Here is a 17332-nt window from a genome sequence, read left to right on the forward strand (position 1 = left end):
GCGCTTTAAAATCCTTGAAGTAAACCCGCCGATATAAATGTAATTCTAATCATTACGAGTTGTTCACAAAAGCAATTCCGGAATTCGGCCAGGAAAGTCACAACATGTGCACACGAACGGCGCTTCCACGCAAGCACCCGACGCTCCGTTTAGAAGTTGTATCTCATATTAGTGTATCATGCATCGTAGTAGAGAAAGATAAACGAAGTAGTGCGCCTATCAACGGGGAGCGCGTGCGGGGAGAATGGCGAAATTGTCGCCAAACAAATGGCAAAGTCGTGTCGGTGGGGCCAGTCGATTCTGGGAATCGATTGAGAATCGCCTCGTCCTGCTGATCGATTCCGACGTAATCGAACGTCTGTCCGTGCGCCGCCGTCGTCGAGCACGTGGCGCCCCCTGCAGGGGGACCACGGCGAGTGCAGCGGTCATCACAGACTCGACGTTCGGCGTTTTATATATATAGATTGTTGTTTATATATAGATTGTTGTTTATATATAGATTGTTGTTTATATATATAGAATAGATTGTCGTTTATATATTGTTGTTTATATATGTAGATTGTTTATATATTTAGATTGTCGTTTATATATAAATATTGTTGCTTATCTATATCGATTATCTATATCGATTTTTTAAAATCTAAATCGATTGTTTATCTATATCGATTGTTTATCTATATTGATTGTTGTTTATCTATATAGATTGTTGTTTATATATAGATTGTCGTTTATATATATAGATTGTTTATCTATATAGATTGTTGTTTATCTATATTGATTGTTTATATACTGTAGATTGTTGTTTATCTATATAGATTGTTTATCTATATAGATTGTTGTTTATCTATATAGATTGCTTATCTATATAGATTGTTGTTTATCTATATAGTTGTTTATATACTGTAGATTGTCGTTTACATATATATTGTTTATATATACAGTATATAGATTGTTTATATACTGTAGATTGTCGTTTACATATATATTGTTTATATATACAGTATATATATTGTTGTTTATATATACAGTATATAGATTGTTTATATACTGTAGATTGTTATGATTGTGCGGCGACCCTACTTCGATTCCCAATCACGGCCCCCAACGCCGATGACGATTATCCCTTCCGATTAATCGATATCGAGTGGGTTCTCTGGTGGGGCGAGTGGGGGGGGGGTCATAGAAGTGGTGTACAACTCTCGCGCGCGTCTCCGCCGTCTTCCCGGTGCCGTCGTGTGCAGCTGCTGGAGTTTGCGTTTTTAAATCAGCAAACGTCGCAAAGCTTCACCAACAACTCGTCAAACTCCCTCAAGGTGAAATAACAAGTATGGGCTAAGGTGAAACAAGCATGGGTTCAGGTGAAACAAAACAGAAACAAAGATTTGCTGTTTAAGGTTCCGTGCTTTTATTTTTTACATCCAAAAAAGTGGTTTTCTGTCCTTGCAATGTCACAAATTCAGTTTTTTTTTTATGTAAAAAGAGGGAAAGCGTTTAAAGCGTTACAGGGCTGCTTCGAATGCTCTTCTAAAACGGGCTTGCAGCGAATTGTTTGGTCGTATACATGCGAGAAACGATAGGAATGTTTTACCCATTTGTGGCAATACAAGTTGTTAAGATGTTCAAATACCAAATAGAAATCTTTTGCAAGGAATCAGTCTGGATTAAGCACACACAGCACTTTGTGGTGAACATGCAAACAAAAATACGCTCTAATAATCTGTCCTGCACCAGAGGCAGCAGCAGCAGCCTGGCTCGTGGCCTCGTCTCAGGCCAGTACAAGAACCATGCACCATCTAGTGGGTGAATGGCTCTCTGGCCTAGTGAGTGAATGGCCTTGTGACCTCGTAGGTGGATGATCTAGTGGCTTTGTGGGTGAATGACCTTGTGACCTAGTGGGTGAATGACCTTGATCTAGTAGGTGGCTTCGTGGGGAATGGCCTTGTGACCTAGTGGGCGAATGACCTTGTGACCTCGTGGGTGAATGGCCTTGTGACCTCGTGGGTGAATGACCTGAATCTAGTAGGTGGCTTCGTGGGTGAATGGCCTTGTGACCACGTGGCCTAGTGCAGGGGTTGGCTACCAAAATAAAATAAATTGATATCGGTAAAAACAAAAACCCTCTATTTCAAGAGCCACAATGCATGTGAATACGAAATGGTGGTCCTTACTAAATGTCACAAAGCAGTCTTTAAAGAGCCGCATGCGGCTCTGGAGATGCAGGTTGCCGACCCCTGGCCTAGTGGCAGGCCGTGTGGGTGGCTGGGTGGCCTGGGTGGTGAGCGGGTGCACTGGTTGGTGAGTGGGTGCACTGGTTGGCGAGTGGGTGCACTGGTTGGCGAGTGGGTGCACTGGTTGGTAACTTAGTGATCTGGTGGGGGGCTGGATTGCCTCGTGGGCGAGTGGCCTCGTAGCCCGTGGCTTATTGGGTGCCTGGGTGGCTAAGTGGGTTGCCGAGTAACCTCCGTGGGTCAGTGTTCTTGTGGGTGAGTGACCTTATGGTTGGTTTTGCTTTCAGTTGTATTTGCTCTGGTTTATATTTGGTTATCTTAACGATTTTTATTCACTTGTCTCACCACCGCGATGCCCCTTCCTGTTTAATGCCCGCTATTATTTTCATACACACGACGTGTGCTGCTTGAGTCCAACTTCATTCCCATGTTTTACAAACACAGTATTTTGTTTATTTTAAATGGTCCCATCATTTTGAGCTTGCCAAAGCATTCAATTCCTCAACGAAAAGGGAAAAAATTCATTTCTGAATTAAATGTTAAGATCACCCCTTAATCTAAGGGTCACACACGATCTTAGCATGCATCGGGGCGTCGGGCACACGCATGGTCCGTTAAGAGGCCCAACTTGATCGCTCTTAAGCACCTTTAAAAACGGTCATCTAACAAAGGTTTACAACATTAGAACTTACAAACAAGTATTTTAACTTTTGATTTAAAGCTTTTATTATTTTATTACTTCCCTTCTACGTGACTTTACCGAAAGAACCAAGAAGAAGTATTTTAACTGTTCAAGTTATGTTTCTGTTTAGGTTGATAATTCAAAGCATGTATTTTAGGCTAAGTAAACCTACATTTATAGAAAAAGAATTAGTTCAAGAACAATAATTTTCAGTCCTTAATCAATCCACTGTTGGATGAAGGCCTCCATACATTGTCTTGGCCATGGGGCCCTATCTGCCAAACTTCACCACGCTGGTCAATGCAGGTTAGTGGACATGGATCACAATCATCAAAGTTTTACAAAAGTACGTGCATTTCAAGTGAAGTACGGCACGAACTTGGTATCCCCGATGTTGGCTATCTGCGAATCGAGATTAAGTGATGAGAGATAAAGTGATGTGCTCAAGACAAGTTCATTTATAATCTAATATTTAATACTTGGTTCTTTGTTTTATTATAACCAATTGTTTTGTGTTATGATAATTTTCATGTATTTAATACCTTGATTTGAAGCTTTCGTGACTGCAGGAATCCATACTCTTTGGTTCTTTTACACCGACGTGACTTTACCGAAAGAACCCAAGAGTATGTAATACCTTGTTTACCTATTGATTTCAGGTAATTCATAAAAAATATAGGTTTTCATAGGCCAATATCTGCTAATCACGAGCATCTCCGGAGCGTATTCGCTCTCCAATAACAAGGGAGTGCTGTGGTCAACACGGTGATCAGTCGTTTTGGAAAATACCACACACTCCGAATCGTGTGCAAGAAAAATCAGGAGGTTGTACAAAGGACCCTGTATTCATGGTGCTCCTGGATCACCACCACCACCACCACCACACGCATCCTGACGCCCTCCGCCTGGTCGGCGTAACGAGCCGGGCACGCTGGGCTGGGCTGTAACCCAGCATCTCCAACGCGAGCGTCAATCATCCTGCCACACACAGACGCACATAGATACACACAGACGCAGACAGGCACACACAGACGCGTACACACACACGCACATAGATACACACAGACGCAGACAGGCACACACAGACGCACATAGATACACACAGACGCAGACAGGCACACACAGACGCGTACACACACACGCACATAGATACACAGACGCAGACAGGCACACACAGACGCACATAGATACACACAGACGCGCAAACAGACGACACACACAGACGCAGACAGGCACACACAGACGCGCACAGACGCACATAGATACACACACGTACACACGCACAGAGATGCACACAGACGTGCCCAAACGCATAGCGGTTAGCCCGTGACAAGATAATAACAATATGATAATGCCACAGCACTCGTACGCGAACGTGTCATTGTGGAGCAAATGTTACAGAAACAGAGGATGCATCGCCTTTGCATTGAACAATTTACTCCAACACGACGTTCCGGCAAAGTTGTTAATCTAAGCTACCAAGCAATCACGGAAGACCTTTCCGATGAAACATATAACAAAATAGAACACTGTAAATACTTTGTGCTTGCTGTGTGATAGGAAATGAAGCAAATGTAGCAAGTTAATTGTCAAGCTGTAGCCTTGCTTCTTCTTGGGACACGTAGCAACGTCAACGATCAGCTTACCCATTCATCGTCATCCACTCCCTCCATCTCGTCTTGAGGTAAAGGATCATCCCGCGAGGAGAGCTTCGAGACCATGGCATTCAGCAGCTGAGGCAGGAAGGGAGATGCAAACACATCATCATCATTGTATAAACTATTAACTTTTATATTTTACCAGGTAAGGGTCCCACTGAGCGAAAAAAACATTTTTTCAGAAGCGACCTGGCAACTCACAACGAATTGGCTTTTCATCGTGTGGACATTTATAGCAGCCAAATAATATGAAACGCGTGATGTTGATTCTAAATGTGGAGGGGAAAACCCAGAGAAAAATCCACGCGACCATGGAGAGGGAGAGACATGAAAACTCAAAATATACAGCAGGCATCAGAGTCAGGATCGGGGCCATGACCTCGTGCATACCAGGCGAGGTAGTTAACATCTACCCACATCCTTTCCCGTATAATGAGGCCAGAAATTATTAAACCGGGAAAAACAGATTCACGGCACAGCTTTTAGGACACACCGAGGACAGAATTTATTAAACCACCACTCGCGACCTCCTGCGTGCCAAGCGAGGTGGTGTTCTTGAACAGCACCTGGCATCCCAGAAAATCTCAAAGCGCATCTCCCATATGACAAAACGGCAAGCTAAACTACATTGCTTCATTGTTATTACGCTTGATTACCCAGAAAAGCCTCACTAAGTCTCTTTTCTGGGGGAGGGGGGGGGTCCTTGTTGCAGCAGCAGGAGGCAATGCTGCTACACATAATCCCAACCGAGTAATTTGTAGGCAGATTTTCAGCATTGGGATTTGGGATGTTTTGGCAGATGGCAGTTGCGTTGTAGCTACGGCCCGGAAACCAGAGAGGGGCCAGATGAATCAAACCCAAGCGGCACGGGGGGGGGGGGGGGGGGACATAAAAATCCCACGCGGAAATGCGCCCAGGTTTAGGGATCGAACCCCGCGAGCTTGTTGCCGTGCGGCACGAGCGTTGCCACTGGTGCCGCCCCGTGCCGCCCTCTCCCCCGCGGCGCTGCTTACCTCCTCCTTCTTCTGCTGGTCCGACTTCTCCTCGGCGTAGGAGTTTCCGCCGGCGTACTTCCTGGTCGTCTCCTCTCGCGGGACGCTCGACACTGTGGGGCCACAGGGACCAGTGCCACCAACCCACTGAAGTTGAACCAACTGGGAACCGCGCTGTCATTCACATGACATTGACCGTGCGAGTGCACGAGCGCGATTGTGCACACGTGGTGCTGTGTGTACTGTGTAATGTACTGTGTAGTGTACACGTGGTGCTGTGTGTACTGTGTAGTGTACTGTGTAGTGTACACGTGGTGCTGTGTGTACTGTGTAGGGTACACGTGGTGCTTTGTGTACTGTGTAGTGTACTGTGTAGTGTACACGTGGTGCTGTGTGTACTGTGTAGTGTACTGTGTAGGGTACACGTGGTGCTGTGCGTGCTGCGTGGTCTTTACGTGGTGCTGTGTGTACTGTGTAGTGTACACGTGGTGTTGTGTGTACTGTGTAGTGTACACGTGGTGCTGTGTGTACTGTGTAGTGTACTGTGTAGGGTACACGTGGTGCTGTGTGTACTGTGTAGTGTACACGTGGTGTTGTGTGTACTGTGTAGTGTACCGTGTAGTGTACACGTGGTGCTGTGTGTACTGTGTAGTGTACTGTGTAGTGTACACGTGGTGCTGTGTGTACTGTGTAGTGTACTGTGTAGTGTACACGTGGTGTTGTGTGTACTGTGTAGGGTACACGTGGTGCTGTGCGTGCTGCGTGGTGTTTACGTGGAGGCATATCGCCGGGGCACAAGCTGCGCTTCTTGAGTTTGCCGTCTGTGCCGGCAAACCAGGCGTCTGCCGTGAGCGCCGCCTCCCACCACACCAGCGTGTCGGGGAACAGGTCATCCTGGAAGTACTCCCTCTGAAACAAAGACAAAGGTCCCCCGTGTAGCCTTAACAGACCGTCGGGGCATGTGCTGTGAGCGAGTGAGCACCTATGAAGGTCGGCACGGCGCACGAGGGGGTGGGTGGCCAGCACCACGCCCGCCCGGCCGCCTTTGTCTCCCCAGTAGCGACGTTTACACATCTCGTCCAGTACTCATTTGAGGCCGAGTCGACCTGCAACAGGTACGTGCACGTGGGGTCCCCAAGGAGACTGTCCTCCTCGTCTCTTGGGTTGTCACCTGGCTAGCCTGAGCAAGGTTGACGTAGCGACGGCGTGGGCCCCACCTCCTTCAGCCACACACGCGTCTCTTCCCATCTGCATCTCGACGCGCCCGCCCCCTTCACGTGGGCAAGTGCAATAGGCGTCTCTCTCTCTCTCTCGCTCGCTCGCTCGCCTTGACACGCGGCACGCTGAACGCCAGGGGCTCGATGGTGCTGTTCCCCAGCCGCAGGGCGCGCGCAAACTCCACGTCACGCACGTTGCACTCCGTCTTGCGCAGGAACACCATTCCCTGCGGCCGCACGCAACCAACGAGCTAGAACGCAGCACATCCACGCCCCGCCACGCAAGTATACACAAGCATCACAGTCCTTGGCAACACTGTACTGACATTTATATAGATAGCGCGATGATCTCACATTTTTGACATGCCTATATTTCCGCGTTTTCATATTTATACAATGTAATCACAAGAATGTGTATTTTACATGCAGCAACGTCGCCCCTCCCGCCTACAGTGAAAACCTGGCAGGACTCTTCTGAAAAAAGCATCTTGAGACTCCGTGAAGCTTTCCAGGGGAGACAAACATAGTCAAGTATTTATAAAAGTAAACTCAACTTTTTGTTTTACCAGATGAGGCTTACTGAGCCATGTAGCTCTTTTTCAGAAGCAACCTGACCACAGATGATAGTGCTACGAAGCGGCTTATCCTCACGTGGACATTTATAGCAGCCAAATATTCTTTAAACGCAACGTTGATTCTAAATGCGGAGGAAAAAATCGGAGGGCCCGGAGAAAAATCCACGTGACCACGGGAAGAGCGAGAGACACGCAAACTCCAAATATACATCAGGCGTCGGGGTCAGGACAAACTACCGCCATGCTCACAGGTTTGCAATCTGTATGTACACCTACGTACGTTGAACGTTTTTCGCGCCGTATGTAGCCAACCGTGTTAATCGGAAGTGCGGATCTCACAAAGGACGAAACGTGCACTTTTAAGCTTTCCACGGCGGTTTTGGGTCCTCCTGCGATCGCCACCCACAGCATGTTGACTGAGCTCGGCAGCCCAGCACCCCCTTCCCCCCAGGGCAAAGTGGAAAGCGTGGTGCTGGAAAGCGTTGCGCTGGGCAGCACGGTGCTGGGAAACGTGGTGTGGGAACAACCTTGTGAGGCTCGGAGGAGCTGTAGCCCGAGCACTCGAGGAAGTACGGCGGTTCAGCGCTGAGCTCGAACACAGAGACGCGTGTGTCGCCCTAGCACAGGGTGACGGGGGGGGGGGGGGGGGGCAGCCACGCACGTGTCAACGGTCACCAATTGCTACTTATGCCACCGCGACCAACGCTCGCAATGTCACCATCGTGCCGCCTGTATCACCATCGTCATCACCATCGTCATCACCATCGTCATCACCATCGTCATCACCATCGTCATCAACATCGTCATCACCATCGTCATCACCATCGTCATCACGATCAATGGGCAGATAGCCCCGGAGGTGTCCACTGCACATTTCGTTTCCACTTTTCTCTCTGGTGCCAATTCGCTCCAGAAGTGGCCACATTTTTCCGGCACTAATCTCTTAATGTCATCTGTGAAGACTTCCTCTCCGTCCGGTTCCTTCCATTTTTCTGCGCAACACACTTTTAATTTCCCTGTTGTTCATCCTCCATGTGTGTCCATATCGTGCCAGTGCCTGCATCATCACCCTATTCTTCTACGTGCAAACCATCAACCTTCGTACGTCCGGCGTAGACTTCTCCCTGCACATTAACCCACCACCCGCGCTTGCGTGGCTTTTGGGGCAGGCGGCCGGCAATACCTTCCCCGTGAGAAAGACGAGGTGGCAGTCGGGGTCGTAGGAGGGGATGAGCGTGGAGGGCGACACGTCAGCCGACACTTTGGACACGGGCCCGGCAGCCAGGGCGCCGGCGTCGTGCAGGGACACTTGGCGCACGCTGCCGCTGCGAGAGAGAGACAACGCGGCGTGGCGCTCCACTACGGCTCGGCTTGTGAGAGAGACTACTCTCCAACTATTTATTTTTTACCAGGTAAGGCCCCGCTGAGCTGTGTAGCTCTTTTTCAGAAACGACCTGGCCATCACAAATGATCGCTCAACAAAATGGCTTATCATCGTGTAGAAATTTAGAGCCGATAAATACTCATGGCCCACCCTCAACCGCATCCGCTGCACAAACCATGGCAGTAGATGTGTGATACCTGATGCACAAATGGAAAATTAAAAACTCTCCGACGTGCGACTGTGGTCATCCAGAACAGAGACCGTACAGCATATAACGACGCAACGCCCCATCCACAAATACGAAGGAGACATCACAGCCATGATACACTACTCCGCTGCTCTGGACGCGGTCATCTGGCTTGACGACCTGAACGTGACATTGTAGTCGTTGCTCTGCACCTACGTCAGCCATACCAAGAAGAAGAACGCTTAGCCTACTGCCTACCAGTGATGGTTGGAACCAAACCCGAACCCGGAGCTGCCGGTCCCAGTAAACTTCAATCATTCAATTAATCTTTATTTTACGTGCCAATATCGCCCTCAATAAAGTAGGCGTTGCGGCACAGTACAAGTGCACTGTGTAATTGGCACTGATGAGTGAAATTGCAATTAAGTAATCTACAGGTACATTGTCAGTATTGGGATAGTCCAGTCAATACCGGCTACATTGGACTTTTTATTCAGCTCTTGAGAAAACCACTGCAGCACTATTTTTTTAGAACTGCTTTTTGTGTATAGTTTGTTGTCTTTCCCACGCACCTCCAATTAGCATGGTTGGCTACGTATGGTGCGAAAGAAGTTTAACATAAGTACGTACATACAAACTCCACGCCCGAGTTGGGGAGAGTCGAACCCAGGCGGTTCTTGCGCTGTGCTTGCAACCACCCGATGGCTTACCTGTCAAACCCCGAGACGAGCAGCCGCGTGCCCTGCAAAGCCCAGACCACCCTGGCGCCCCTGCTGCCGGCTGGGCCAGGTCCCTCCTGCCAGACAGACGGGGAGCGCAGGGCACTCGGGCGAAGTGTGGCCACCACTCCACACACGCGAGTTTACACACACCTTGCCCATCTACCGTGCGGAGCTCGTTCAGGAGCGTAAACCTCCATCGCTCGCAAACTCCGGTGGCCATCCTTGCGGCAGCAGCAGCAGCCGCTTTGGCTTCCCATCGATCAAAGGCGGTGGTCACCGCATCGCGCTCTTTCAGATGCGCTTCTGTGGCCATCTGGTACGTTCTACCTTCCGATATTAGGAAGTCACTGGAGCTATGCACTTCTAAATCATTTAGATTGAAAACAAATTTCTTTAGAACTGCTTCTTGTATTAAGTTTGTTGTCCTTCCCTCGCACGTCCGATTAGAATGGTTGGCGACGCACGGTGCTGAAGAACTTCAACATACACACACACATACATAAAACATTGTGATCATTATTATTAGAGGTGAGCGCACCTGCATAGGCTTGGTGGATTGACGAGGGTTGAAGATTCTCACTTTCCCATCCTTGCTGACCGTGGCCAACCGCTGTCCGTCTGGACTCCAGGCCAAGGAGAAGATCTACGAGACGGAGTGCACCCACAGTCACCACCGTCATTAGCCCACCATCTCTACGCATCGCGCAGAAGACACAAGGTCACAAAGACAAAACGGGCGCATTGCCAGCGGAGAATCGGAAACTTTGTTAATGAACACGAATGAAGCAATAAAATAACTTCTTGGCAGATAATACGCCTTCTTCACATTTTCAGTCCCTCCATGCACGCCTGTACAGGTGGTCTCCGGTTCACGACGGTCTGATTCATGACGATCCACATTCGCGGTGTTTATAGAACGCCACCACGGATCGATTAACGATGCAGAAGCTTGATTCAGGACCGTGTCTTCCGACACGACTCCCGAACGCAATTGAACGGGGTCGGTTTGGTTTTGACTTGGCGTGAAGCTTTTGTGTGACTTTGTGGATAACCTGTTAAACCCAGTTAAATAGGGTCAATAAAAGGACAAACACATCGGCAAGTGATGTTTCTACTGTTTCTAGTGTCTGTAGGGAAAAGAGGGTTCCAATTTATGTAAATGTAGATCGTCGTAAACCGGAGACCATAAAGACGCGGGGACGACTGTATGTATATGTATTTTAAAAAGGTGTTATTTACACGTGCCATTGGCCGCACAGCCATCTGGGAGAGAGACATTTCCGCAGCGTTGGTTCTTCGCGAGCAAACTCTGGGCCGGTTTCGACATTCAGGTCTCGAACGTCTGATCGACATGAGTCCGATGTGAGGAGAAGGGGGAGTTTCGGCTGCTTATTTATTACGACAAAGCCGAGGTGGCCCGTCACAGTGACCTCAGCACTGCAGACGCTCAATGTGTCAGGCGGTGGTAGCCTCGGTGGATTCTCTTTGGCCTGCCAGAAACAACGAGGCGGATCTAAAGGAGATGGGGAATACGCAACACAGCTGCCTGTGGCCGTCAACACTCAACGACCGACGGAGCTTGAAGTAAAACAAACTAAAGCTGCCGAGTAATAATTAATACAACAATGACAAGCACACATGAGTAACTGGAAATGTGCTTAAGGGTCTGTTATGTGAATGATAATAACATCGGTCACCTGACATGCGGCGTTGATATGAAACCGATTAAAAAAATCTCAGCAGCTTCTGCGTGCAATCGTTATGAAGCCGGGGCGAGTTAAATATTCGGCGCCGTTGAACTGTGAGGAACGTGTCTCTCGTGCCTACAGGCTACCACGGTGGCGAGCCCGAATTCTTGTCACGGACGTCACTCCGTCGTTGGGAGTTCAGCGCCGTGACTTTCCTCACAATGGCCCGGGAGATGATTCCCCTGGCAAGCGAGTGGGGGGGGGGGGTGGAGGTGCTGCATGTCACCTGCTCACTGTGACCCTCCAGCTGAAGGATCTGCCTCTTGGACTTGAGGTTCCAGATGCGCACGCTCATGTCGTACGAGGAGGATGCCAGCACGTCGGCAGCCAAGGGATGAAACTTGAGGGAATAAATCTTCTCGGTGTGGCCTAAAGATGAACCAGGCAGGGTAAGCCACCTCCGATTAGCACAATGAGCTACGTAGGGTGCAACAATAAGTTCAACATACGTACAGCCATAACACTCAACTGACACTAAACTTTTTAGTTTACCAGGTAAGGCCCACTGAGCTTCTTTAGCTCTTTTTCAGAAGCGACCTGGCCACAAATGATAGCTCAACGAAGTGGCTTATCATCGTGTGGAAATGTATAGCACGCAAATTAACTAAAACGCGTGTTATTATTTGTTCTATCTACTTGAGACTCGGTGAGCCCTTCCGGGGTAAACAAGCGGAATAATAAATACAACTGCACGTGAAGTTGTCGTACAGAATAATTCAAGTCGCCTTGGCAGTCTTGTGATGTTGCCCATGTTAGTTAGCATGTGGAGTGGAGCGGAGTAAAATGGAGCGGTGAGGAGCGGAGAAGATTGGAGCTGAGTGTGGAGTGGAGTGGAGTGGTGAGGAGCAGAGTGGTGTGGAGCAGAGTGGAGTGGTGTGGAGTGGAGTGGTGTGGAGTGGTGTGGAGTGGAGTGGAGTGGAGTGGTGAGGAGCAGAGTGGAGTGGTGTGGAGTGGAGCAGAGTGGAGTGGTGTGGAGTGGAGTGGAGTGGTGAGGAGCAGAGTGGAGTGGTGTGGAGCAGAGTGGAGTGGTGTGGAGCAGAGTGGAGTGGTGTGGAGCGGAGTGGTGTGGAGTGGAGTGGAGTGGTGAGGAGCAGAGTGGAGTGGTGTGGAGCAGAGTGGAGTGGTGTGGAGCGGAGTGGAGTGGTGTGGAGTGGAGTGGAATGGTGTGGAGCGGAGTGGTGTGGAGTGGTGTGGAGCAGAGTGGAGCGGTGAGGAGCGGAGTGGTGAGGAGCGGAGCGGTGAGGAGCGGAGTGGTGAGGAGCTGAGTGGTGTTAAGTGGAGTGGTGAGGAGCGGTGCGTCTCACCGGAGAGCACCACGTGGGGCTCGGTGAGCGTGCTGCTGAGACCCGCCTCTGGGACGATCCACAGCCGAATTCGCCCGTCCTCTCCCGCTGCACATGCCACCGCACAGGGAAGCATACCACACGCCTCCTCCTTTACACATCTGTCCCTCTGCGTAACAAGTACGGTTTACACATCCCGCCATGCGTTACGCATCGCACAGAGGCAACAACTCGGTGCGCCGTACTGCGCACGTGACACGCGGCGCTTGGTGCTTGGCAGCGCGTTTGTGCACTGCGGTGGGCAACGCATCGTGGCAGGATGGGCCGACCGCCAGCAATTGTTTGGAGAGACAAGAAATGCATGTGTGTAGGTTGCACTTCTTTCACACCGTACGTAGCCAACCGCGCTCAACGGAGGTACGGGGGGGGGGGGAAGGGCTGCCTACCCACAGCCAGGCGACACGGGTTGAACGGGTCCCAGCAGAAGTCCGCGATGGCTGTGCCGTTCTGCACAGTGGGAATGGCGGCGTCTTGCAACTTCCCCGTCTGCGAGAGCTGCACAAACACAGATCGCACGCGCACACACAGGGAGCCTTCACATAGCCCATCTCCGCTTAACCTCACAGCAGCAGCAGCAGCGGCGGCGGCTTTTGGCTCGCCATCGAACAAAGACGATCACCGCATTGCTCGCGGCCGTCTGGAAAGCTCTTCCGCCCGATATAAAGAAGCCACGGGAGCTATGCACTTTTAAATCTACATTGAAAACTAATTTCTTTAGAGCTGCGTTTTTATGTTTCATTATTTGTCCTTCCCCCGCACCTCTGGTGAGCACGGTTGGCTACGTAACGTGCGAAATAAGTAATACGTACAAAATCATGGCTTAACAACAACACTCGGCCTCCAACAGCACAATTGCCCAAGTGTGGGAACTCATGGCGCTTGTGCACACATCCCAGGGGGCCCTGTGCTTCTCACGATTATTTAATTGTGCAGGGACAGAGAGATGAGGGAGACGTTTTGTCGGCCTATTCCTAGTGAAGCATTTGGTCATGTTTAGCAATGATTCGACTAACAAATCAATAATCAGGGAACGTCTCCTCCACATATTTGTACCTCCACACTCCACACAAAACACACAAAACACACCGTACGTATTTTACACATCCCATCAGCCACGCAGCGGCCATCTGCGAGGGCATCATTTCGGCCGAGTTGGTTCAACACGAACGAACTTTGGGGACCGGCTAACGACAATCCAGCGGTCCAGGCTGTGCGTGAACGGGTGCCGAGTTTTGTGCAATTGAAATGAAAGCGTGCAGAGAAGGCGCCGGCGCTGCGGCAGTACCGGCAGCACGGCGAGTTGCCCCCCGGAGGTAGCGAGGGGCACGGCGATGAAGCGGTGGTTGGCCGCCATGCCGTCGCACTCTCCGGGCGTGGTCAGGCTCACGTTGCGCAGGTTGCCGATGTGAGTATCGCGGTGCAGCACCACGCCGCGCATGTGACGGAATTTGGACGTCACACCTGCGTTTGAAAAGCACGCGGCCATGAGCACACGACCATCGCAACTCGCCACCACGCGAGACGTCTCGCTGAAATAACGTGAACGAGTTGCAGCAGGTACACAATTCTTTACCGCTCATGTCGTGACGGGTACCGCAAGATCCGACCGTGTCTGTCCGGTGCTCGCCGAGCTGCATTGGCTTCCAGTTTCCGAACGACTAAACCAAACAACCAAACTATATTTTTTACCAAACTATTTTTTTTTACCAGGTGAGGCCCACTCAGAAGTGACCTGGCCTTTTTTTTAGCTCTTTTTAAGAATGTACGTATGTTGAACTTCTTTCGCGCCATACGTGGTAAATCAGAAGCGACCTGGCCACAAATGATAGCTCAACAAAGTGGTTTATCACCTGGAAATTTACATCAGACAAACACCCTGAATGCACGTTGATTATAAATTTGGAGGAAAAAGCGAAAAAAACACGACCACGGGGAGAGAGAGACATGCAGACACGAAATACACAACAGGCATCGTCAGGGTCGGGATGGAACCCATGGCCTGTATACCACGCGAGGTGGTTAACATCTCGCCACGGCAGCGCCCACGTTGCAGGTGCGGCCAGGTCGACTCCGGGCGGGAGCGAGCGGCTCGCAATCGCGAGGTGAAGAGTCCGGATCGTGGGTCGCCGGTTGACTCAGCCACCGTGAGTGCGTCGGGCCTCACCGACGATGCTGTAAGCTGCTGGACGCTTCGCGCCACCCGGGCTGCCGGCTTTCTCTGCCGACTTGCCGCCGCTGTTCTCTCCGCCGGCCCCGGGCTTCTGCAAGACACGGAGACGACGGCTCGCTTCACGGAGCAACGACAGCGACTACGGCAAGATCGGCTGTTGCCTCCGATTATTTATTTAGTACTGTAGATCAATAAAAGCATTATTCATTTGAGTTTATTTATCTTTTAGTTTTCTGTGCAAAACTACGGTAATAACTTTGTTCGAGCGAAACTTTGTTGCTTGAACATACGCATATCGAGGCGATTACTCTACTGGAAAAATCTAATTCTGAATATGCGGCACGGATCAAGATTAGTTCACAGCTACAACTTTTAAAAAGACGCAAACGTCGTTCACCTCCGTGACGCCGCCAGTGCTCTTCTCCGCCAGTGGCTTCTTCGCGTCCTCTGTGTCCGCGTGCGGCGCGCTGAGAGTCGCGCTGCACTTGGGCTGCTGTGCCGGTTTCAGGATCGCCGAAGCGTTCCTGCCTTCCTGTCTCTTTGTTGGATCTAAGCTCACCTTCTCCACCTGCAAATACAAAGATTCCCACCACCCCCACCACCCCCCGCGTAGCCTTAACAGACTGTTTGGGGCGAGTGCCGTTAGCGAGGAGCAACACCTACGGAGACTGGCACAGTGGCACACGAGGGGCGTGTGGGTGGCCGGCACCACCCCCGGCCGCATTTGTCTCCCTAGTGGGCTTGTTTACACACTGCACGAGGTACTCGTTTGAGGCCCAGGATCAGTTCCGATAATCATCGCTGGTGTTGGTGGCCGTGAACAGGAATTGAACTCAGGTTGCCGAGTTCGTAGCGCAGTGCGCTAATCGCTACACTAGCGCTCTCCCACCAGCACACACACAAACACGCAACAAAGACAAAGACCCCCCGTATAGCCTTCACCGACTATTTGGGGCAGGTGCTGCTCGCGAAGTAGCAACTGTGAAGGCCGGCACACCGCCCGACGGGGTGGGGGGTATGCCAGCTCCACGCCCGATAAGCGCACGGCAAAATGTACGGACAGCTGTCGACATTTTTTTTCCGGAACAACGTGAAGGAAGATTGGTGTTTGCCATCTATGACGGATGGCGGTGGTTCTAACGGAGCATTCCAGATGGCAGAGCGTCATGAGTGGCTCACCGCACGGTTCTGCCCCGTCCACCAGTCGGAGCCCAGCATGGCAGCGACGTCTCCCGCCGTGTCCACAAACAAGTCTGCATGGAACTGAAACGTGTTCTGAAAGAGGGAAGAAAGAAATCCCCCATTACATTGTGCGCACAGAAATTGATGTTTTTGGTGGCGGAGTGGCGGCACATCGGTCGTGCATCACAGCAAGAAGGGCCTGGGTTCGATACCCAACCCGGGCACCTTTCTTGCGTGGAGTTTGTAAGTTCTCTCTCTCCCCCCCCCCCCCCCCCCGCTTTTCTGTTAGGGGTTTCCTCTGGGTTGTCTCCGTTCCCTCCCAAAGCTAACAAATAAAAACATCCAACCTAACCGGTGATGAAAAATAAGAGTACGTTTGACCCTTTCTGCAATAAAACGGGAGGTGTTAAGATGTTCAAACACCAAATAGAAACCTCTTGCAAGGCATCAAGTCTGCATTGACCACACGTTTTTGGTAAAACATGCAAATAAACACGCTCTGATAACCTAACCGGTATCGGGGTAAAAACATCCCAGTGCGAAAAAAATTACTCACAAATTACTCAACTGGCATCACACCAGCAGCAGCATCACCCTTTTACTGCGAAAAACCTGGCAGGACCCTCCTGATAAGAGTTGAAACGCAGCGACGCTTCCCTGGGAAATAATCACGAGCAGACTCAGAAGTGAGGTCACTTCCCTGCCGTTTGCCCAGAGCTTCGCGGTCACCTTTCTCGGCACGGTGTAGCGCACGGGCACGATGGTTGTGCTCGTCAGCTGCAGCAGCCTCGCCACCTCGCAGCCCATCACGTCCAGCGCCCGCTTGGGGAGCAGCGCCACGCCACGCGTCACCGCGTCCGTCACGCACTGGCACACTGTCCCCCCGGGGGGTCCGCAGGGGGTGGGGGGGGGCACGGCGGGTGGTTAAATATCGATTGGCCAAACGCCGACGGCGACCTTCGGAAATGAAGGTCGTATCCACGCGTACATTGCCCGCGCCAGGATGGGTGCACGGCTGCGAGCGCGCGTGGTGGCGATGGCTCGCCAGAGAGGAGCTCGCGAGGCAGCTCGGGGAGAGAGAAATCGAATGGCTGCAATCTGAGGCAACTCTGCACCAATACCAACAGTCGCCATTCGCCACTAAGTCACGGTGACGTCACCACAGCGCCCGTGCCAGGCCAGGTGCGCTTTGAGGCTATCGCGTGAAGTGTCAAAGGCTCGCTGACAGGTCGCGAGACAGACCC

The 17332-nt window shown here is 50.8% G+C and overlaps 1 protein-coding gene across 3 annotated transcripts in view; it reads right to left on the reverse strand.

Moving 5' to 3' along the window:
* Positions 1-1388: 1388 nt before the first annotated feature.
* CORO7 (coronin 7) overlaps positions 1389-17332 on the reverse strand; it is a 31111-nt gene continuing 15167 nt past the window's right edge. For 2 of the 3 annotated variants that reach the window (XM_061569689.1, XM_061569690.1), the window contains exons 13-29: positions 16818-16963; positions 16086-16181; positions 15304-15474; positions 14901-14997; positions 14022-14197; positions 13123-13231; positions 12698-12784; positions 11620-11762; positions 10184-10288; positions 9634-9719; positions 8536-8677; positions 7880-7969; positions 6888-7004; positions 6334-6469; positions 5582-5673; positions 4557-4643; positions 1389-3888 (exon numbers count right to left, since the gene is read on the reverse strand). In XM_061569689.1, coding sequence (XP_061425673.1) covers positions 3880-3888; positions 4557-4643; positions 5582-5673; positions 6334-6469; positions 6888-7004; positions 7880-7969; positions 8536-8677; positions 9634-9719; positions 10184-10288; positions 11620-11762; positions 12698-12784; positions 13123-13231; positions 14022-14197; positions 14901-14997; positions 15304-15474; positions 16086-16181; positions 16818-16963 — 1889 coding nt within the window. In that variant the 3' untranslated portion in view covers positions 1389-3879. The remainder of the gene's footprint in view (positions 3889-4556; positions 4644-5581; positions 5674-6333; positions 6470-6887; positions 7005-7879; positions 7970-8535; positions 8678-9633; positions 9720-10183; positions 10289-11619; positions 11763-12697; positions 12785-13122; positions 13232-14021; positions 14198-14900; positions 14998-15303; positions 15475-16085; positions 16182-16817; positions 16964-17332) is intronic. The other variant, XM_061569691.1, reaches the window with a different exon arrangement.

This window comes from Lethenteron reissneri, chromosome 44 (assembly GCF_015708825.2).
Source record: "Lethenteron reissneri isolate LAM-NWPU_2019-01 chromosome 44, ASM1570882v1, whole genome shotgun sequence".
Classification (NCBI taxonomy): Eukaryota; Metazoa; Chordata; class Hyperoartia; order Petromyzontiformes; family Petromyzontidae; genus Lethenteron; species Lethenteron reissneri.